Source organism: Neoarius graeffei, chromosome 17, assembly GCF_027579695.1.
Source record: "Neoarius graeffei isolate fNeoGra1 chromosome 17, fNeoGra1.pri, whole genome shotgun sequence".
In the NCBI taxonomy this organism is placed as follows: Eukaryota; Metazoa; Chordata; class Actinopteri; order Siluriformes; family Ariidae; genus Neoarius; species Neoarius graeffei.
The window spans coordinates 28954799-28979276 of record NC_083585.1 but is presented as its reverse complement, the minus strand read 5'-3'; the positions used below and the strand labels follow the sequence as shown (position 1 = coordinate 28979276).

At 41.9% G+C, this 24478-nt stretch overlaps 1 protein-coding gene across 1 annotated transcript in view; it reads right to left on the bottom strand.

Moving 5' to 3' along the window:
• The window catches only part of lrrc75a (leucine rich repeat containing 75A), a 76067-nt gene that overhangs the window by 49240 nt on the left and 2349 nt on the right, over positions 1-24478 (bottom strand). The window contains exon 2 of the mRNA XM_060943962.1: positions 35-163. Coding sequence (XP_060799945.1) covers positions 35-163 — 129 coding nt within the window. The remainder of the gene's footprint in view (positions 1-34; positions 164-24478) is intronic.

Genomic DNA, 24478 nt, shown 5'->3' with positions numbered 1-24478 from the left:
TTCAGTACATCGCTAAAGGAACTAATCACTTTACCGTCTTTGGGCAATGAATGTATCTGGCCAAACTGATAATGAGGTCGTGTGTAATGGGATCCACCAGGTTCCGAAAACTGGCGTAGCGATAAAGGACGTCATCCAGGGAGGTCGACTCCATTCCCAGATCCTGCAGCAAAAAAGAGAGAAAACTGAGCTTATAATGGCTTCCGCAGCAGAAGATAAAGCCAAGATTAACAGCAACACTTTATTTTTCACAGTATGATAGATTTTATGCTTTATCCTTATTTTACGTTTTACAACCCCGATTCCAAAAAAGTTGGGACAAAGTACAAATTGTAAATAAAAACGGAATGCAATCATTTACAAATCTCAAAAACTGATATTGTATTCACAATAGAACATAGACAACATATCAAATGTCGAAAGTGAGACATTTTGAAATTTCATGCCAAATATTGGCTCATTTGAAATTTCATGACAGCAACACATCTCAAAAAAGTTGGGACAGGGGCAATAAGAGGCTGGAAAAGTTAAAGGTACAAAAAAGGAACAGCTGGAGGACCAAATTGCAACTCATTAGGTCAATTGGCAATAGGTCATTAACATGACTGGGTATAAAAAGAGCATCTTGGAGTGGCAGCGGCTCTCAGAAGTAAAGATGGGAAGAGGATCACCAATCCCCCTAATTCTGCACCGACAAATAGTGGAGCAATATCAGAAAGGAGTTCGACAGTGTAAAATTGCAAAGAGTTTGAACATATCATCATCTACAGTGCATAATATCATCAAAAGATTCAGAGAATCTGGAAGAATCTCTGTGCGTAAGGGTCAAGGCCGGAAAACCATACTGGGTGCCCGTGATCTTCGGGCCCTTAGACGGCACTGCATCACATACAGGCATGCTTCTGTATTGGAAATCACAAAATGGGCTCAGGAATATTTCCAGAGAACATTATCTGTGAACACAATTCACCGTGCCATCCGCCATTGCCAGCTAAAACTCTATAGTTCAAAGAAGAAGCCGTATCTAAACATGATCCAGAAGCGCAGACATCTTCTCTGGGCCAAGGCTCATTTAAAATGGACTGTGGCAAAGTGGAAAACTGTTCTGTGGTCAGACGAATCAAAATTTGAAGTTCTTTATGGAAATTAGGGACGCCGTGTCATTCGGAGTAAAGAGGAGAAGGACAACCCGAGTTGTTATCAGCGCTCAGTTCAGAAGCCTGCATCTCTGATGGTATGGGGTTGCATTAGTGCGTGTGGCATGGGCAGCTTACACATCTGGAAAGACACCATCAATGCTGAAAGGTATATCCAGGTTCTAGAGCAACATATGCTCCCATCCAGATGACGTCTCTTTCAGGGAAGACCTTGCATTTTCCAACATGACAATGCCAAACCACATACTGCATCAATTACAGAATCATGGCTGCGTAGAAGAAGGGTCCGGGTACTGAACTGGCCAGCCTGCAGTCCAGATCTTTCACCCATAGAAAACATTTGGCGCATCATAAAATGGAAGATACGACAAAAAAAGACCTAAGACAGTTGAGCCACTAGAATCCTACATTAGACAAGAATGGGTTAACATTCCTATCCCTAAACTTGAGCAGCTTGTCTCCTCAGTCCCCAGACGTTTACAGACTGTTGTAAAGAGAAAAGGGGATGTCTCACAGTGGTAAACATGGCCTTGTCCCAACTTTTTTGAGATGTGTTGTTGTCATGAAGTTTAAAATCACCTAATTTTTCTCTTTAAATGATACATTTTCTCAGTTTAAACATTTGATATGTCATCTATGTTCTATTCTGAATAAAATATGGAATTTTGAAACTTCCACATCATTGCATTCCGTTTTTATTTACAATTTGTACTTTGTCCCAACTTTTTTGGAATCGGGGTTGTACATTTATCACCTTACCTTTTGCTTTACAGAAAATGTGTACAAGTGTATAAGATTATACTGATAAATATCACATTATGTAAAAGACATTTAACTAATTTCACGTTTGAAATGGACTTCTTCTGGCATATAAGGTACTAGGCAAAAGTTTGGACACCCCTACTCATTCATAGGTTTTTAACTATTTTAAAGTTAGACTGCCTTTCAGATTTTTCAAGTGTAGGTCATAAAAAGAATTTTCCCTGACACCGAATTATTTTTGTTTAGTGGACCGAAAGCTACTGAATTCGAATCACAGACTTCCAATTTTATTATTATTTTTAAAAAATAGAACAATTAATGAATTTAGGGCCACATGACCCTAAATTCTCCACTATTTTTTTCTGCTTCACCATGACCCAATACAAGATACTACGTCATGCATCACGTGGTGGGATTTCCCCGTTTGCGCACGGCATTGTGGGATACAAATTTGAAACAGGAAAGAAACATGGAGAATGTGAGTGTGCGAATGAAACGTGAAAGACCGACTACAGTAACAGAAAGCAAGAAGAAAAGACGTTATGTTATATACGAAGGAAAGGAAACGCCGGACCAAACTAATAAATATCGGCGGCCAGCGAACACCTCGGTGTGATCAGCTGTTCGTTTAGCGACAGAATGATGGAACTGTCAGTGCAGTCAAGGTAAACCTGTGCATGCGCAAGCACATGGACTTCCTCTGTCTGCTTGACTGTGCAAATTACTGTATTTGCTTTAATGCCCTCAAATTAAATAACTTCCCAGCTACAGAATGGCCTGATATTTTGTGAGGTAGTACAGAACTAAATATATCACAATGACCACATTTCAGATGGAACTAAATTTCACTGACTTTATGAAATCGAAAGGCCGTCTAGCTTTGACTGTTTTCTACATTGTAGTACAATACTGAAGACATCAAAACTATGAAATAACATCTGGAACATATATGGAATTATGTAGTAAACAAAAAAAAAGTGTTAAAAGACAAAACGTTTGATATTTTAGATTCTTCAAAGTAGCCAGTGTTTACTTTAATGACGCTTTACACGCTATTGGTATTATCTTAACCAGCTTCATGAGGTTGTCACCTGGATGCTTTTCAATTAACAGGTGTGCTTTGTCAAATTAATTAATTAGTGCAATTTCTTGCCTTCTTAATGCGTTTGAGATCAAACAGTAAATGTGTTATGAGTAAGTACCTTAGACCATATTCAAAATATTTTTATTCGAGCTCTCTTTTTTTTTGCTTAAAAAAAAGACAGTAACTCTAAAATCTCATCACTTGAGAAGATGAAACTGTGAATTATGCAGTGTAAAAGTCCATTTGAATGTGAAAATGAGACACTACTGCACTAGCTGCTGGAAGCTGAAAGTCTAACTGACCTCAGCTAATGTTTTCATTAAATACATCCAACGGTTTTATTGCGTACCTCGAGCACTGACTATATCCGAATCACTCTGCTAAAGATTATAAGCATTTCTCTCTTACTGGATAACTGTGACATATTTCATGCATATACAGGCACAGCATGCCTGTTCCCAGTCACTACAGGAAAAAAAGCCTAACAAATTCATAGTACAGTTCTGCAAATACTTCACTACTTGACCCCTGGGCCTTGTTACGTGTATACACAGCAACAAGACATGTAGAAGAACCAGCTTAAAGTGCATATTCTGGACCAATTTCGTTTTTTTTTAATATGAAAGTATGTCTCTTTACACACTCATCCAGAAGGGTAATTTTGCACAAGGCCATCTGTCTACAGCAGAAAAAAATAAAATAACAAAACGCGTCTGGAAAAATCCCAAGGGAGTCTGGAGCCAGATTCGTGACGTCACCTGCGGAAGCACCAGCAGGCTGCGCGAGCTTTGCACGGTTTCAGTGCACAGCCTGTGTAGACCAAGCGCTCCCATTTCTCTCTCATTGTCCGGTCTTTTGGAAAATGATAAATACTAATCCCATCAAGATTGGTGTTGCTACACCCTCCTACGATACATCTGTTAACCATTTTAATAATTACGTGATAACGTTAAAGAAATTTACAGAAAACCACCAGGTCGTTTTCTCATAAACAAACCAGCGCTGACGTAGGATTCAGAAGGAGGCGTCGCGCACGTGACGTCACAAAAATCAATGTTTGCCGGGAAATCCAAATGCCAAGTTTTTTCAGAGGCGGACCAATTCGCCTCAAATGGCTTGATTTCAACTGAATTTTTCTGGTATTGCGCAAAATGCAAAATGTTACAGATATTTGACCAAAGTTTAATATAAAATAGGAGAATTACATTGATCTTGCTCCTGAATTTACCCGTGATATGCACTTTAACTCATCACTCAAGTGTCCTGGGTTGGTGTTCAAGCAAAGCAGAATGCAGAGGTGGACAGTAACGAAGTACATTTACTTGAGTACTGTACTTAAGTACACTTTTTGAGTATCTGTACTTTACTTGAGTATTATTTTTTTGAAAACTTATGACTTTAACTTCACTACATTTGAAAGACAAATATTGTACTTTTCACTCCACTACATTTCTATCAAGGTCCTCGTTACTTGTTACTATGAAGCAGCTTTGAAAGTGGATGTTTTTTCTTTTCTAACACATGATTGTTTTTTTTGCAGGTGACAGTGCTCATCAGTAATCACTCGATCACTTAGTGCTCATCAGTAATCACTCGGGTCAAGTCATGTCTATAGACTATAAAATCAAGATCAGTGATTTCTCAGCAGCATTAATTGAACTTGATCAGTTGGTGGCAGAATGGAAGGAGGCGGGTCTTCTGAAGAATGCACACGCACCCGTGGCCATACTTCGAACCCATGTTTCAGTTTTCTGAAAGGATTAAAGATTCATTTCATTTTAAATGTTCACTTTGTTTGTCAAAAACAAACCACATCACGGCCTACAAAAACTCGCCGTCCAACCTGCAGAAGCATATTGAGGTATATAAACATTTTATTCCAAGAGAAAGCTTGCAATGAAGTTGTCTGTGCTTTTGGAGCTAGTGATAACGTTGCAATAGCTATGCAGTCTGGTTAGTCAAATGACTTTCTATGGATTTGCCCGCCAAGTTGCCATCTCCTTGTCCACGGCTAACGTTAACACATAGCTAGTTAACTTGGACACTCTTAGTTAGCATGTAAAAACGGAGTTACGCTAACATGAATAATGTTAACTTACCTGAAGTCCTTTCAGAAATATGTTTCAGCATAATCTTGCCAAATAAACAGAATGTTGAAATGTTTCTTTTTTAGTAGCGTTAGCTACCCAATATGATTTCGAGTTTGAAAAGAGTTTGCTAGCATGTCAGGTGGCGCTTCACTAACTAGCTAGCTTAACGTTAAACCACCATGATGGCACAGCATGCGTTCATTTTGTGAATTCACATTTCTGTCCTTACTAGTGGCGTTAGGTTTTGTAAGCGTTGTGGCAATAATACAACGATGCGTTGACAGAAAATGTACTTTTAATACTTAAGCATTTTTAAAAGTAAGTACTTCAGTACTTTAACTTGAGTAAAAATTTGACTGGACAACTTTCACTTGTATCGGAGTAACATTTGACCAGTGGGATCTGTACTGTGACTTAAGACTTAAGTCTTAAGTCACAGTACGGGGGGGGCGCAGAGCCATTGCAGGGGGGGCGCGGGGCGCGGATGGAATGAATGAATGAATAAATTACACTGCTAGCATAACATGCAGAAGTTTTTGGCAGGGGGCGCGGGGCTCCCACATAAACGCAAATCAGAGGATGAAGCATAGCCAAATGTGCTTCCAAAGCAAGTTCATTCCAAGGCAAAGACAAGAAAATATGACGACTATGGCATGCCGTTCAGGAAATTAAACTTTGAATATATTGAATGAATCCCCGAATATATTGAATGAAACTCTGAATATATGGAATGAATCCCTGAATATATTGAATGAAACTTTGAATATATGGAATGAAACTTTGAATATATGGAATGAAACCCCCAAATATATTGAATGAAACTCTGAATATATGGAATGAAACTTTGAATATATTGAATGAATCCCCGAATATATTGAATGAATCCCCGAATATATTTAATGAATCCCCGAATATATTTAATGAAACTTTGAATATATGGAATGATCCCGAATATATTGAATGAAACTCTGAATATATGGAATGAATCCCAAAATATATTGAATGAAACTCTGAATATATGGAATGAATCCCCGAATATATTGAATGAAACTTTGAATATATTGAATGAATCCCCGAATATATTGAATGAAACTTTGAATATATGGAATGAAACTTTGAATATATTGAATGAATCCCTGAATATATTGAATGAAACTTTGAATATATGGAATGAATCCCTGAATATATTGAATGAAACTCTGAATATATTGAATGAAACTTTGAATATATGGAATGATCCCGAATATATTGAATGAAACTCTGAATATATGGAATGAATCCCCGAATATATTGAATGAAACTTTGAATATATTGAATGAATCCCCGAATATATTGAATGAAACTTTGAATATATGGAATGAAACTTTGAATATATTGAATGAATCCCTGAATATATTGAATGAAACTTTGAATATATGGAATGAATCCCCGAATATATTGAATGAAACTCTGAATATATGGAATGAATCCCCGAATATATTGAATGAAACTTTGAATATATGGAATGATCCCGAATATATTGAATGGAACTCTGAATATATGGAATGAATCCCAAAATATATTGAATGAAACTCTGAATATATGGAATGAATCCCCGAATATATTGAATGAAACTTTGAATATATGGAATGATCCCGAATATATTGAATGAAACTCTGAATATATGGAATGAATCCCAAAATATATTGAATGAAACTCTGAATATATGGAATGAATCCCCGAATATATTGAATGAAACTTTGAATATATGGAATGAAACTTTGAATATATTGAATGAATCCCTGAATATATTGAATGAAACTTTGAATATATGGAATGAAACTCTGAATATATTGAATGAAACTCTGAATATATGGAATGAAACTTGGCTGACGTCATGAAGGCACTGCCGCCGTCCTGCAGCAAAAATGAGTCAGTCGGTTCTATTTCATGCCTCCTGACCGCCAGAGGCGGCACAGCCTGTGGATGATATCCTTCGCGTAGCGCAAGTCGAGACTTATACCAACAAAGAAGTCGTGATGACGTACCTCATGCATAAGAGGCACTGCAGCACGTCATTCGTCCTCTTATTCTTCTTGCGCTTGATTCGAGCATCCCAAGTTAATTACCGGATTACCGGAATCCTGTACGGCGGTTCCCCCGTGAAGGAATTTATATTCTAAAGAAAAAAAAAATAAAAAAGAAGGAAAGGAACAAGAAAGGTAAGCACACGGAGGCTTTTCCCGTGATCAGAAGTGCACGGTGGTTCACCCCGTGTTCACCCCCGCACACACACACTCACATCCCCGCGGTGGTTTTTCCCCGTTTTGTTGACAAGTGTGGTGTATTCCCTAGTTAGCACGGTGGCTCTCCCCGTGACTGACTAGCTAGCTAGCCAACTCGTTAGCCCTGTCACTCGTATTAGCATTGTGTATTCGGTGTTTGATCTACATTATTGTTATTGCGTCGTGTGTTAGTTTGGGTTCGCGTTAGTTGCGCTATGATGGATGTCCTTTCCCTCACATGCAAAACGTGCTTTGCACCACTTGCATCTGAGGACGGTCATTTAGAATGCCCGTCTTGTCTAGGCACCGCTCACCTTCGTTCAGCTTTGACGAACCCTTGCCCAAGCTGTGCCGTCCTACCGCTCACGGTAAGAGAGGCCAGACTTACCGAGTTACTGGCCAAAAGTGACGCGCTGCTCTCGACAACCGAGCATATTGCCGCAGGTGCCCACAAAGCCGTAAAACGCGGCAGCACAGGCCTTCAGGCTGCGCAGCCAGCCAAGAAGAAGGCGAAATCGCACTCCACTTCTGTGCTCAACAACGGGTGGACGATCTCTCCTCGGCTGTAAGCCGAATAGAGACGTTACTGCTTCAGTTCCAACCCCCTCAGGCAAACATGCAGACCATGCCACCAGCAGGTGGTACCCTGGCTACTGCTCCCACCCTGCCTACCCGAGAGGAGCCAGACGTGGAGGACGATACACTCTCCACTGCCGCCACTGACTCTCTCTTTAATCCAGTGGAAGACGATTCCCTTGAGCTGCCTGGCTCTCCTCGCTCGGGCATTTCCTCTGACGATGCCCCCTCCAGCGTTTTTTCCGACAAAAATGGGGATGGCAGGACTCTCGGCCCCCAATCCTTGCTGGCCGCAATTACTGCGGCGCTAGTACAACGTGGGCTACAGCCGCTGCAATCTAACGCTGGTGTGAGCGCCTACTTCAGGCAGCCCTCGGTGGACGCCTCCTCCATCATCCCAAAATGTGACGCCTTTGTGGACGAGTTCCAGACGGCGTTTAAAACTGCAGCTGCACGTTCCCACCCCACCTCTGTGGCACGCGCTATGAGTAACATGGCTGATGCAGGCCTGTTTGGATTGGATACAATGCCAGCAGTGGATCCCTGTGTGGCGTCTCTGGTGGTCTCCCCAGATGAGGCAGTACGTCCCCAGGTACGCTGTCCAAGCAAGGCCTGTAGGCGCACAGACGATGATCTTGTTCGAGCCTACAATCATGCGGCGCGCATCGGAAGGATCGACAATACGATTTCTCACCTTCTTCTGGCCGCGCAGTCTTCCCTGCTGAAGGCAGACTCAGATCCGGCTGTACGTGAGGCAATTGAAGCCACCCTACAGGGCGTGGGCTTCATGACCCAGGAGTTAGGGCGTCTGATGGCGGTATTAGTGCGCGCTCGCCGCCAGGTCTGGCTTTCGCAAACGCCACTCCCGGACGCGTGCAGAGCCACCCTACGGGAGCTGCCCCTCATACCTGGCCAACTGTTCGGGCCAGCCGCTAAGGACGCTCTGGAACGCCGCGCCCTAGTTTCGGAAACACGGAAACAGCAGGTGGGCTTATCACAGGTGACTCGCTTCCGAGCACCGCAGCCCCCAGCACTACGGCGGGAATTCTTATCCCCCCAGCGCGCGGCACCTCAACGGCAAAGGGAGAACAGACATGCCCCCAGGGGCTCTGCACCCTTTCGCCGCCAGGCATATCCCATGCCCCGCTCCACCCCCACTAACAGTGGAGCGAAGCCCAATCGCACTCCCCGCTGAAGGCCCCGGGCCGACGGTTGGACTGTACACAGAGACTCAACTGGCCGCATGGGCCAGAATCGTTCGCGACCCATGGGTTCTAAAAACAGTGTCAGAGGGTTACAGACTGCAGTTCAGACGTCGGCCCCCTCCAAAGGCCCGTCTCAGGCCCACAATTGTAAAAAGTTCAACAAGATCTCTGGTTCTCCAGTCGGAGATAACCGTTCTTCTGCAGAAAGGGGCCATAGAGGAAGTAGAGTGTTCTCCTACTTTCAACGGCTTCTGTTCAGTTTATTTTGTCGTTCCAAAAAAAGACGGCGGTTTCCGCCCAATTCTAGACCTTCGGGGCTTAAACAAGTACCTAAAGAAAATGCCATTCAAGATGCTGCACACAGCAGATGTTCTGAAGGTAATCTCCCCAGCGGAATGGTTTACTACCCTGGATTTGAAAGACGCCTACTTTCATATCCCGGTGGCACCAGCACATCGTCGGTTCCTCCGCTTTGCCTTCCAGGGCCGTCTGTTCCAATTCAGGGTACTCCCGTTCGGCCTCGCTCTGTCACCCAGAGTCTTCTCGAGATGCATACAGGCAGTACTGTCCCCCCTCATGGAGTCAGGTATGAGGATTCTACCATACCTGGACGACTGGTTAGTCTGTTCCCCAACGAGGGAACGCAGCCTAGCAGATATAGCAACACTGCAGAGCCATGTCTCAGAACTGGGACTGACAATCAATTTAGAAAAGAGCACACTTATCCCGAGCCAATCGGCTCAATTCATTGGCATGATCCTAGACTCACAGACAATGTCCGCGTCCTTGACCAGCCGGCGTGTAGCGAACATCACTTCACTACTGTCACGAGTACGGGTGGGACGAAGACTACGTTTCAGAATACTACTGCGGCTCCAGGGTATGCTCACAGCAGCAGCCCAGATCCTCCCCTTGGGTCTACTGGAACTCCGGCCTCTGCAAATATGGCTGATTGGCCTCGGCCTCGACGTGACCCATCACAGGAAGACACCCATTCTTATCACAGAACATTGCATGTCTGCCCTCAGCCCATGGCGGAAGGAGACCTTTTTAACATCAGGTGTTCCTCTTGGTGCAGCACCCACACACAGGGAGATTGTGACTACAGACGTCTCTCTTACAGGGTGGGGCGCAGTATGGCAACACAGAGCAGTCAGTGGGTTGTGGAGCAAAGAAGAGATGGGCGAACACGTCAATCTCCTCGAAATCAGAGCAGTACACCTGGCTCTAAAACACCTTATGCCATACCTACAGGGGCGCCACGTACTTGTCAGATCAGACAATGTGACGACGGTGTACAACATCAACCACCAGGGGGGAACACGATCCCCCACTGCTTTTCGCTTAACTCAATCTCTACTGAAGTGGGCCTTCCCCAGGCTGGCATCCCTCAGGGCAGTCCACTTGCCAGGGAAACTGAATGCGGTGGCAGACTCCCTGTTGAGACAACGCCTCGACCCGGGGGAGTGGCGCCTGAGCCCACAGGTGGTACAGCAGGTTTGGGATCGCTTTGGCACAGCAGCGGTGGACCTGTTTGCCAGCAAAGAGTCCACACACTGCCAAAAGTGGTTCTCTCGCACGCAGGAGGACGAAGCACTGGGCTTGGACGCCATGGCACACGAGTGGCCGGACGAACTGCTGTATGCCTTTCCACCGATTCCCCTCCTTCTGGAGGTGCTACTTCGGATACGCCAGTGCTGTCACCGTGTTCTGCTGGTGGCTCCGCGATGGCCAGCGAGACCGTGGTTTGCTGTGCTTCATTCCCTGCTGACCGGAACTCCGTGGCAACTACCGCTCAGAAGGGACCTACTGTCTCAGATGGAGGGCAAAGTTTGGCACTCCTGCCCGGAACGTCTCCAGCTGTGGGTGTGGCCCTTGGGCCCGACAACCCCCTGTTAGAGTTTGACCCAGCGGTCATCAATACCTTAGAGAACGCGAGGGCCCCCTCAACTAGGTCGTTGTATGACAACCGCTGGAAATTGTTCAAGACGTGGTGTGAGACCGTAAGCGTTTCTCCCACGGGTTGTCCTATACCCGTACTGCTCAAGTTTCTACAGAAACTGCTTGATGAGGGTAAATCCCCATCTACCGTGAAAGTCTATGTAGCAGCTATCTCTGCGAGGCATGATAAAGTGGAGGGTGCGACTATTGGTGCACATAGTCTCATCCGCAACTTTCTTAGGGGCGCTAGACGCCTCCACCCCTACAGAGCCCCTCGCAGCCCTCAGTGGGATTTGCATCGCGTACTAGACTCTCTGTGCCAGGCCCCTTTCGAACCATTGGCTGAAGCGGACATGAGATGGGTTTCCTTGAAGACCGTTTTTCTCTTAGCTATGGTCTCGGCAAAACGTGTGAGTGAGTTACACGCACTCTCAGTCAGCCCAGATTGTATGAGATGGGGACCAAATCTATCTGGCGTTACGCTATGGCCAAACCCAGCCTTTCTGCCGAAGGTTCTATCTCCATCCTTTATTAACCAATCCATTGAGCTTGCTTCTTATGAGGACCGTCTAGACCTATGCCCTGTGCGAGCCTTGAGGCACTATGTGTCTCGGACCGAAGCCACGAGACGGTCAGACCAACTGTTTGTCACTTATGGAGGTGGTGCAATTGGCTCGCCTGTATCTAAACAGCGCCTCTCACATTGGGTTTGCGAGGTGATTTCCCTTGCACACAAGTCAGCTGATTCCCTACCAGTGGGCAGTGTAATGTGCCACAACACCAGGAGCTTGGCTACCTCATGGGCAGCTCTGAGGGGAACCCCGCTATCTGACATCTGTGCAGCAGCAACATGGTCTGGCCCTTCAACATTCACCAGGTTTTATAGGGTAAATGTGGCATCACCTACAAGCCTTGGGCCTGCCATTCTTTCAATTATGGATTGACATACTCGTCCTCATGACAGTGCTGGTATTAGTCATCCACAGGCTGTGCCACCTCTGGCGGTCAGGAGGCATGAAATAGAACGCTAGTTACGAATGTAACTGTGGTTCTATGAATGCCGGATGACCGCCAGAGTTCCCAGTCACTCGGACATCGCAACCGCGAGAAGTTTTCCGAGGACGAATGACGTGCTGCAGTGCCTCTTATGCATGAGGTACGTCATCACGACTTCTTTGTTGGTATAAGTCTCGACTTGCGCTACGCGAAGGATATCATCCACAGGCTGTGCCGCCTCTGGCGGTCATCCGGCATTCATAGAACCACAGTTACATTCGTAACTAGCGTTCGGGATTTGGTTGCGGCAATTTTAAACAATAAAGACATTGTTAACACTCTGGCGAATGCTTGTGGTTTTATTAGTGTTTACTTCTTTTATGTGCAACGAAGCTACGGTGACAAAGTCATTTCCCTCGTGGATCATATTTGTATAACGGTATTTTCTGTATATAAAACTAATTTGTAAATTTTATTTGTCGAGTTTTACAGCGTTTCTCAATATACTCTAATACTCCCCTCTGAGTCAGAGTTTTTCTTGGGACCTGTTGTCTGTCTGCCGAGCTGTGGGAGCGGGGGCAGAATACAAAGTTTCATCCCATATATTCAGGGTTTCATTCCATATATTCAGGGTTTCATTCCATATATTCAAAGTTTCATTCCATATATTCAGGGATTCATTCAATATATTCAAAGTTTCATTCAATATATTCAAAGTTTCATTCAATATATTCGGGGATTCATTCCATATATTCAGAGTTTCATTCAATATATTCGGGGATTCATTCCATATATTCAGAGTTTCATTCAATATATTCGGGGATTCATTCAATATATTCGAAGTTTCATTCAATATATTCAAAGTTTCATTCCATATATTCAAAGTTTCATTCAATATATTCGGGGATTCATTCCATATATTCAAAGTTTCATTCAATATATTCGGGGATTCATTCAATATATTCAAAGTTTCATTCCATATATTCAGAGTTTCATTCAATATATTCAAAGTTTCATTCAATATATTCAGAGTTTCATTCAATATATTCGGGGATTCATTCCATATATTCAGAGTTTCATTCAATATATTCGGGGATTCATTCAATATATTCAAAGTTTCATTCCATATATTCAGAGTTTCATTCAATATATTCAAAGTTTCATTCCATATATTCAGAGTTTCATTCAATATATTCGGGGATTCATTCCATATATTCAGAGTTTCATTCAATATATTCGGGGATTCATTCAATATATTCGAAGTTTCATTCAATATATTCAAAGTTTCATTCCATATATTCAGAGTTTCATTCCATATATTCAAAGTTTCATTCCATATATTCAAAGTTTCATTCAATATATTCGGGGATTCATTCCATATATTCAGAGTTTTATTCAATATATTCGGGGATTCATTCAATATATTCAAAGTTTCATTCAATATATTCGGGGATTCATTCAATATATTCAAAGTTTCATTCCATATATTCAGAGTTTCATTCAATATATTCAAAGTTTCATTCAATATATTCAGAGTTTCATTCAATATATTCGGGGATTCATTCCATATATTCAGAGTTTCATTCAATATATTCGGGGATTCATTCAATATATTCAAAGTTTCATTCCATATATTCAGAGTTTCATTCAATATATTCAAAGTTTCATTCAATATATTCAGAGTTTCATTCAATATATTCGGGGATTCATTCCATATATTCAGAGTTTCATTCAATATATTCGGGGATTCATTCAATATATTCGAAGTTTCATTCAATATATTCAAAGTTTCATTCCATATATTCAGAGTTTCATTCAATATATTCAAAGTTTCATTCAATATATTCAGAGTTTTATTCAATATATTCGGGGATTCATTCAATATATTCAAAGTTTCATTCAATATATTCGGGGATTCATTCAATATATTCAAAGTTTCATTCCATATATTCAGAGTTTCATTCAATATATTCAAAGTTTCATTCAATATATTCAAAGTTTCATTCCATATATTCAGAGTTTCATTCCATATATTCAAAGTTTCATTCCATATATTCAAAGTTTCATTCAGTATATTTGGGGATTCATTCCATATATTCAAAGATTAATTTCCTGAACGGCATGCCATAGACGACGCATATCTTGTCTTTGGCTTCACCTGTATAACGGTGGGTAATGAGGAGAGACCGCAGTGTGTTGTCTGTCTTAAAGTGCTAGCTTGTGACAGCTTGAAGCCAAACAAGCGAAGACGCCACTTGGAGACAAAACATCCAGAGCACAAAGACAAGCCAGTTGAGTTTTTCAGACAAAAACTCATAAACTGCTGTGCTCAACAGTCCCTATTTACTAAAGCTGCATCCGTGCCGGCAAATGCTCAACTCGCCTCATATAAAGTTGCCTACCGAGTGGCACGGTGTAAAAAGCCGCACACAATAGCGGAGGAATTAGTACTTCCCTGTGCTATGGACATGGTATCAACTATGCTTGATGACACTGCAGCCAGCAAACTAAGGGCTATTCCTCTGTCCAACACCACCATCGGCAGGCGCATTTATGACATGTCAAAGGACATAGAGGAGCAGCTTAATGACAAAGTGCGTGACAGCCGCTTTTCTCTTCAGATGGATGAAGCCACTGACAGTAACAAAGACTGTTTATTAATTACTTACGTCAGATTCATAGATGGAGATGACATGAGGGAGGAATTGCTTTTCTGCAAAAAAGTTACTGGCAGAGCCACAGCAGAAGAACTGTTTAAAATCATTGACTCTTACTTGAAAGAGGCCAACCTGAAATGGGAGGACTGTGTGGGGATCTGCACTGACAGGGCGCAGGCTATGGCTGGGAAACGGGCAGGGCTGCAAGCGCTCATCAAGTGCGTCTCCCCCGATGTGCAGTGGACGCACTGCATGATACACCGCGAAGCACTGGCATCTAAACAGCTGAGTCCCGAGCTGAATGACCAACGTTATTGCCACCATCAACTACATCAAAACACGACCTGTCAAAGCCCGGATTTTTTCGGCACTGTGCGAGGAAATGGGCTCCGACCACACAGCTGTTCTGTTTCACAGCGAGTCCCAATGGCTGTCACGTGGGAAGGTGCTGTCCAGGGTCTTTGAACTGCGAGATGAAATCCGCATCTTTTTGAAGGAAGAGGGCAATGATCTTGCCCACAAATTTTACTGTAACAAGTTCCTCATGAAACTTGCATACCTCAGTGACATGTTTCTGAAACTCATTGAAGTGAATTTGCAGTTGCAGGGCACAAATACACGCCTCCCACATCTGCCAGATAAAATCACATCATTCACCAGAAAACTTGAGATGTGGCTGCAGCGAGTGAAGGTTGGAAATGTGGACTCATTTGAGAACCTGAAATCATTCATTGAAGACAACAAACTGCAGAACACAGTGATCCCATGCATGAAAGCACACGTCTCTGCCCTTCAGAACCATTTCCAGAAATATTTCCTGATGCAGGATCCCAAAGAATACGACTGGATCCGTGACCCCTTCAGTGCAACACCACCTGCCGACTTCAGCACATCAGAGGAGGAACAGTTCATTGATGTCACCTCTGATTCAACAATGAGGCTGCAGTTTCAGTCAAAGACACTGGCTGCATTTTGCACTGGAGTGGAGAAAGATTACCCACTGCGAGGTAAGAGAGCCCTGGCCATACTTCTTCCTTTTGCCACATCCTACCTATGTGAGAGAGGTTTTTATGCTGTGGCCTCAATCAAGACAAAATACAGATCAAAGCTGGACATTGAAAATGAACTCAGAGTGGCAATCTCAAAACTGCAACCCAGATTTGAGAAGATCTGCAGCATGAAGCAGGCCCACACCAGTCACTGAAAAGATACGAGGATTAAAGGTGTCATTTTTGCATAACAAATCTTTAGGTTTTTGGTTTTTTTAGTGCTGTCAAAAATGTCGCGTTATTAACGCGTTAACTTGACTCAATTTTAACGGCGATAATTTTTTTATCGTGAGATTAACGCTCTGTGACATGATGCCACGCCCCGCACAGCCAGAGTCCTCTGCCCTCCCCCGAAGAGCCACGGTGCTCGGCTTAGGTTTCGTTTTCCCATCGGCGGCTCCAGCCCCACTTTGCAGTGGCTGTGACAAGACGTGTTATGCTCTGCAATAAAAAAAAAAAAAAAAAACATTGGTACAACCAGTGTTCGAACTATGCTGATATTTTCAGGGGGTCCCTTTATTCCCTTGGGGGAGGGGGGTGCATGCGCTTGTCTCAGAGCGCGGCTCTCCATCGCGCGCTCACTTCGGATATGCAAATGCTTCCCGTTACACACGATTGCTATGTCAATAAACATCATTTTGCCAATATTTTAGAGACCCCCCAACATTTCCCAAGTCATGTTTTCAAGGGATCTCATGTCTGTTTTAGGGGATCTCGGATCCCCCGAGTACCCCCGTAGTTCGAACGGTGAGCAAGCCCATTCACTTTTTTATGCTGATAAGAGAATTACAATGGTTTTTCATGTGACAAAAATGTGCGATTAAATTGCGATTAATCGCGAGTTAACTATGACAGTCGCGACATTAATCGCGATTAAATATTTTAATCGCTTGACAGCACTAGTTTTTTTCTTCTCAGGGAGTTGGTCATGTTTTAAAACCCATTTTTGCAGAGAGGCAATGTTTGAAAACTGCATTGATAATGTTGAATATTAAAAAAAGAAACCTGTTACACAGTTAAGGTGCTTGAAAACAGTTATTCATTCATTCATTATCTCTAGCCGCTTTATCCTTCTACCGGGTCGCAGGCAAGCTGGAGCCCATCCCAGCTGACTACGGGCGAAAGGCGGGGTACACCCTGGACAAGTCGCCAGGTCATCACAGGGCTGACACATAGACACAGACAACCATTCACACTCACACCTACGGTCAATTTAGAGTCACCAGTTAACCTAACCTGCATGTCTTTGGACTGTGGGGGAAACCGGAGCACCCGGAGGAAACCCACGCGGACACGGGGAGAACATGCAAACTCCACACAGAAAGGCCCTCGCCAGCCCCGGGGCTCGAACCCAGGACCTTCTTGCTGTGAGGCGACAGCGCTAACCACTACACCACCGTGCCGCCGAAACCAGTTATACTTAAAATAATTATATTGCAACCTGTAGTTTATGGCAGTTTACTTTTATTTGTTCAAAAAAGGTTGAGGTTTGTATTAATAAACTGCAATGGAGTCTGAAAACAAAATATGTGTATATGTGTCCTGTTTATCTTTTTTTTTCTCTTTTTGTCTGGGGGGGGGGCAAAAATTTTCTTATCTACCAAAGGGGGGCCCAGCAGAGAAAGTTTGGGAACCACTGACTTAAGTAATGAAGTTGGGTACTTTGTCCACCTCTGGCAGAATTACTATATCAAGAAGACGAAAGACATGGGTGTGAGAATGAGAAAGGAAATGAAAAACATGCTTTTTTTTCAATCATGACGTGAAATATAAATGCACAAATCATACAAAAGGACACAGAAGATGCATTCGAAAAGAACTAGAGAAGAAAAATATCAGGGTTTTCTCCTCATTAATGATTTTCCCCAAGAATCTTCCTCACTCAGTAATACAGAACAGCATGCGCAATACTCATCCATGGAGTCCATTACTCATCATCTTCCTTTCAAACAAAAGTCCATCCGAAATGGTGCATCTAGCAACCACAGGCATCTCACCGTCGTTCTCTTTCTCATTAACTGCTCTGTCAATTTGCATGGACTAATAGACTGAAATACCATTGAACTATGCAACCGAAATGACACTCAGACTGAAATCCCTCACTGAGAATCATGAGTTCATTCTGTTAATACAGATGGAGGATTAAAAAAACATCTGGTCCTTGGCCTTGATCCCTGTTCATCACAGCTCACCCTTTTCTATAGGATTATCAGGATCCTTTATCATCTCCCATCCTTAAAGGAATACTCTGGCATTTTCATTTTATCTATATCCACTATATCATATGTGTAGCATATGTGAGATTACCACAATGAAGAATTTAGACAAATAAAAAACGGATTCAAATCACTTATAATGGAAGTGCAAGTCCAAGTTGTTGAATTTTGTCAAAAAATGTTTCAAATATGCAAATATTTATAACATATACTGGACAGTTATTCCACCAAATCGAGTCACACATGAGCTGATAGCTGACGAGATGCGTAACACCAGTGTTGCAGTCGAGCCACTAAACCTCAAGTCCGAGTCCAGTCTCGAGTCCCCAATGTTCAAGTCCAAGTCATTAAAAACATTTCGAGTCGAGTCCACTATTGATCCGAGTCAAGTCCGAGACTCCACCCACACCATTTGATGGTGGCTGTTTCAGCGTCATTAACATTAGCTTGTTCCTGAACATGACGTATGAACAGGTGAATGTGCGTCTCTTTGTCAGGGAGTGTGAAGTATTCCGTCAGAGATGGTTGGGAGACGGATGTAAGTGCAGAAGGTGTGTTTATTAATACAAGTGAAGACGGTAAACAATCCAGAATGGCAGGCAAAATCATAAAACAGTGAAACAGGCAATAGATCGAGCGAGACACAAACAGGCTATCGTAGACTAGGCAGAATCAAAGACGAGAAACAGGAAATCAGGGATCAGGAAACCAAACAAGGAAATAAGGCTCAGTAATGTGTCAGCAACACAACTCAATACTTTGCAAAGTAAGTGTGTTTTCACAGTTTTTATATAGGCGCACTGATTGCGCCTTAATCCTGTGCAGGTACGAGTCATTTACAGCGTGCGCGCGAGAGTCCGCTTGGTGCGCGTGCTGTCCGGAGCGCGCCCGAGAGTCTATCTGATGCACGCACCAAGGCGCGCAGGTGTGATAATCTTACACGAAATTAGTACAAAAATTAATGTAGATATCTTATGGCAAATTATTACGCCATGTTACAAAAAATAAAGAAAAAATCAGAGTCCTCGTCTCCAATTTACGAGTCCGAATGCATTTAATGCACGAGTCCGAGTCCAAGTCCGAGTCATCAGTGCTCAAGTCCAAGTCAAGTCATGAGTCCTTAAAATTAGGGCGCGAGTCGGACTTGAGTCTGAGTCCTGGACTCGAGTACTACAAGCCTGCGTAGCACCAAGTTGGCTATAAATCATGTACGACAAGATTGAGTGGAATAACTGTTTTATTCTATCCACATTCACTAGATTTGGAGAAACAGAGTGTGTTGTTTTTATTTTTTGCAAATTCGATAAATAAAAACTATACAAAATCATTTCCACATAGAATGTAAACAAACCAGCGAAATGACAGTAACAATTTGTGAAAAATGCTATAATAATAATAATTCTTGAAAAATAAAAAAAGACACATTCTTACTATCAAACACTTTTATTCCATATTTTGTTGCTGTTTTGGGGTTTTCTTTTTCTTCTTCTTTAGGGTTTTTTGATGGTTGGCAAACCAACTTAAAGGTGCATTACCGCCACCGACTGGGCTGGAGTGTGTAACAGGAGATATTGGGTGGAAAAAACTATATTCTTTTAGCTATTTCTGTTTCTTTTAAATACTTGATAACAACTTTCAGGGTTTTGTTTTCAAGTTTTTATTTTGTCCTCAGTTGGTTCAGCAACACGCTCCGCCATTTTCTTTTTCTCTATTCACGGTATATGAACTGATAGCCTAGTAGTAGAGTAGCCAATCAGAGCTTGTGATTGCTCATATCCAGTGAATGTGGATAGAATAATGTACAGTATAACACAATATATAAAATATATACAGTAGAACACAAATTCAACACCATTAAATTCTGACAATAAAGGTTTTTGGATGAGACAGCCATGAATGTCTTATCATAGGTGACAGGTTTGTCCTTTCTAACACGTGAGAAAAACAGTCAGTCATTCACTTTTCATCTTCAGGAGCCATTTCATCATGGTCAGTGATGCCTGTCTTAGGGATCGATCCATGGCCTCATTTCAGGAGCACTCAGCATGACGCAGGTGTATGTTCTCGATAAAGTTTACCTGGTGCAATACACGTCCGCAGAAATAAGACATTCTGAGATTTGATGTTGTTGTTGTACAGTGTGGTAGACTCGGTCTAGACTCTTACCTTCTCACCAAGCTTGATTTGGATTCCGAGTTTCCTGCTGTAAACCCTCGTCATGTTATCCACCTCTTTAAATCGCCAATTTCATTGTCTTCCATGACAGAGCATGGCAAAATCGCTCCTCTCACATTGCTCTGACGTAAAATTAATCTAACATCCGTCATATCGCTCAACTACTGACCCTGGCTATCCCCCACAATGCACTGCGTGATGACGTAGTTATGCTTGGGGGCTATTCTGGCCAAGTCAACCAAACATGGTTTGCTTCAAGCCCGATCCTGGTTCGGCGGTGATGACAACAATGACGAACTGTAACCACAAAGTCCTCCCTCTTAAAAGAATACTCAACGCTCTGAAATTGCAAGATACAAATTTCCAAGAACCTTCCACTAAAGAATTAATGAAAGCACTTTTTAAAAATGTGTTTTGCTTATCGTTTATTGACAGCACCTTCCCTGAGACTTCAAGTAAATGTGTTTGAAATGTTTCACAATATACGTTATAGATGCGGCAAAGAGAGAAGTTGAAAAGCTCTGGAATATTCCTTTAGTAGTAGACAGAAAGCACAGACATACTAAAGCCTAGCAGCAGCAAAATGCTAAATGGTATTGTCTCTCTCAGAATTTCACTTCTGCTGAGATCATTTGATCATCTACGCTCTTACTGATGGGTGTGAGCCGCAGTAGGGCCTTCTTTCTATCCTCGATCTCACTACAGGAAATCCTGTTACTCCTACACTCTCTTCCTGAGCCCACCATCACAGACTACAAGATCTAGAAAGTAAAAGTGTCTACACAGCACAGTAATAAATCGCACAGCCATTCTAATTGCATCAGCAGCTCAGGACAGTCCAGCCGCTGGGCATCTATCTTAGCAGCTGTGATGGGGGTGAAGTATGTGTCCTCATACGAGTTCACAGGGCAGGCACGGAGAAACCATACATTTGTTATGTAGGTGGACTTGTAGTAGAAGCACCATGGATGGAGACTGTGGGACATCTACAGAGGAGTTTTAATGCTTGCCATCGCTGTAATTAACCTGTCCATGATGGAGGGCTTGGGCTTGCTATGCTCTCTACTCCCACATTGTCTTATACGGATAGCTACTCATTCTGACTTTGCTGATTAAAGACATGCAAAGGAAAAGCAATGGCTCAAATTTCCATGCTTTATACAACTTCCCTCTCCAGAATGCTTGCTGGTTAATAGAAATAATTACTATACACACAGGACACTTTTTCCATGGAATCAAAACATGTATTCTATTCCCTTCTAGCAGGTTTACTGATGGCATGCAATATTGCTATCATATCGCTTATCCTCCATGTATTACGCCACTCTCCCTAATGGAGAATGAGCGTGCAATATTGTTCCAATATTGCACGTTGTCAAGACAACACGATGTCACACGTCAGCGCTCATGCGAAGATCCAATGACAAAACTTTTCTGCTGCGCACGCGCACAATCGCTTGTTTGTCAGCCGGGAAAGCGAGAACACGAGGCTAATCCAGTGCTACTGCTAGGATTAGCTATACTATAAATAAGCACTAAATAAATAAACTAAAAACTGAAACTGAAGACGCGCTGAACACCCGAAAGGCTACCAAAACTTCATTATATTTCCTTCACGCATATTTACAAGAGAAAAACATAACAATGGACATTGAAAAACTGGAAAAGAGACACGTAGGAGATGTAAAAGTTCCGTACTAGCGAGTTACTGTGACAGTTTGTAAACAAACATGGCCGTGAGGTTTGTTTCGTGAAAAGCGGAAGATTTTGAGAGAATTTTGGCTGCCAGGTTGCTTCGTTGGGTGTAGTTCTTGATGTTGATTTTAAAAGTAACTAAGTAAATTACACAGGGATAATAATAATAATAATAATAATAATAATAATAATAATAATAATAATCGGCTTGACTGTGCTAGCGTTAGCCTGCACTAACACTACACCGGCTAGAAGGTAACTGGACTGCCATGCTAACAGCACCAAGTTGCAGGTAAGCTTGCATCGGCCTTCGAGAATGCTGATATGAAGAGAGTGTGTACCTTCGACTCGTTCAATATCATGCTAGCTGAATGGAATATATCTGATATACCACTCAAAGCCAGCCAACATTATTTAAATGTCAAATCTATGGCACTGTGTCCGTGCTGTGTCACATTATCAGGAATTGCTGAACTGCTATTTATTCACCATGAACCAATTTACTACTGTCATTGTTTGTTGTGAGGGGCCTGTAGAGAGGGTTCATTTATACGTGCAAATGTATCTGGAGTCAGGATTAAATCAGGTTCTCGCTTTAATCAAACTGCACTAGTTTTCATTTACAAGTGGTCTCAGCCACCCAAACAAACAACATTAAAAGGTCTAAACACAACACATTAGTTGACCGAAATGGTCTATCGGCTATATTGCACAAGTGAACGCACCCTTAGAATAGGAAAATGTCTTCAAAATATCTCCTTCATCGTTTTGCATAATGATAAAGTGCGCAGTGCAGATGATCTACAGCGGAGTGCAAACTTTTCGGACAAACAAAGAAGACAAATATTTTAAAGAAACAAGGTATATATTGCTATAGTTTTTATAGATGTGCTCTTTTTATTCATTCATCTTTAGCAGCTGCTTTATCCTGCTCAGAGTTGTGCACACATTCACACATAGGGGAAATTTAGTATCACCAATCCGCCTACCTGCATGTTTTGGTGAGTGGGAGGAAAAATGAAAACCCAGAGGAAACCCACATGAATTCCACAGAGACAGTAAACAGAGCTCAGGATCGAACCCTGGAGCTGCGAGATGGTAACACCCTTTATTTTAAGTAAAAAATGGGCCAAACTGACTATACTGTACACAATATGAGATATTGAAAATAGGTGGGGGAAATGATATGTAAATGATATTAGTTCAAATGTTTGCATTTCCTCAGTGATGATATAACTACTTTCTACAAATGTATATATACAAATTTTGCCTTTAGGCCTGTAACCAGTCTCAGAACAGCATTTGAATCGTGTCAGCGTTTGAATAGCAGCTGACTTTGCTCTAATTCCAGATGCAGTGAGCCTTATAACCCCTTAACCGCCTCACAGACGTGATGACTGGGTCACTGACAGCACTGTGTTTAGCGCTCTAGATGCAATTTGTGTGCAATATTTTTTATGACAGTGCAATAGTAATAAATATAGAGCGGCGGCGGCTACAATTATCGACAATCCATAATTATCAACACCTTTTCAGATTTACCAATAAAAAGCAAATTTTACAAAGGTGAGTTTCAGTTCCGGCAGTTATTATTGGTTAATTAATCCACTGGAAGACCCGCCTCACCCTTTGATCTTGTCGTCTGATGACAGCTCGTTACCTGAAATGGATTTTTTAGCACAATCAGCAATTTGAGGAAAACCCGGACCTTATCATCGCAGGTAAACATGGTGGAAAGATCATGGACATGGTTTTACTGATCAAATTCACCGATATTTCATGATCTCCTTGTCGAAACCTGCTTTGTTTCTTACTCTTTCATTTGACAGCCGCCGTTTTGTATCTAAACGCACATTTGAGAAATCACGTAAGGTGTCGATAATAGTGATCACTTTCACCGGTGTCCACCATTATCGGCACCCTGTGGAATTAAGTGACATTTACAACTGTTATGGATCGATTTTTGTGTAAAAGTGATGCGATTTATGATAATTTTTTTTTCTGATTCATAACAGAATGGAATGTTTATGGAGTATTTGGAATTCGATTGTAATAAACAGAATTAGACCAAAATTAAATTCCTAGCATGTATATATTTTAAAAAAATGCATGCTTGAAATATTCAGATTTTTCTATTCCATTCAGAAAATATTTTTTGCAGTTTGTTGTAAATATCTACCACATATTACAATATCAGTAGACATTTTATATATTTAGATGTAAATTTAAAATCTCAATTAAAAACATTTACCTTTGACCTGGATTTTCATGTGGTTACAATGTAAATTGCCTGTTGATATTTATTGGTAAACTACAAAACTAGAAATTAATACAAACAACCATGAATGATTAATAAAATGTGATCTACAAAAATACTTATAAAGTGGAAAGAAAAGATTTTCTGACTCAGGTTAAACATGGTCAGTTCATTTGTTTACAAACATTAGAATTACTTCCTCATTTACGTAAACACCGACAGCCATATATTTATATAAAAAAGACATTTTGTACTAAATATAAGTCTATGTAAAACAAATTTTAAACAAAAACTATGTTTTGTTAACTTAGTACCACACACTGATTACGTTTTCTTTTTATAAATAATCATCTG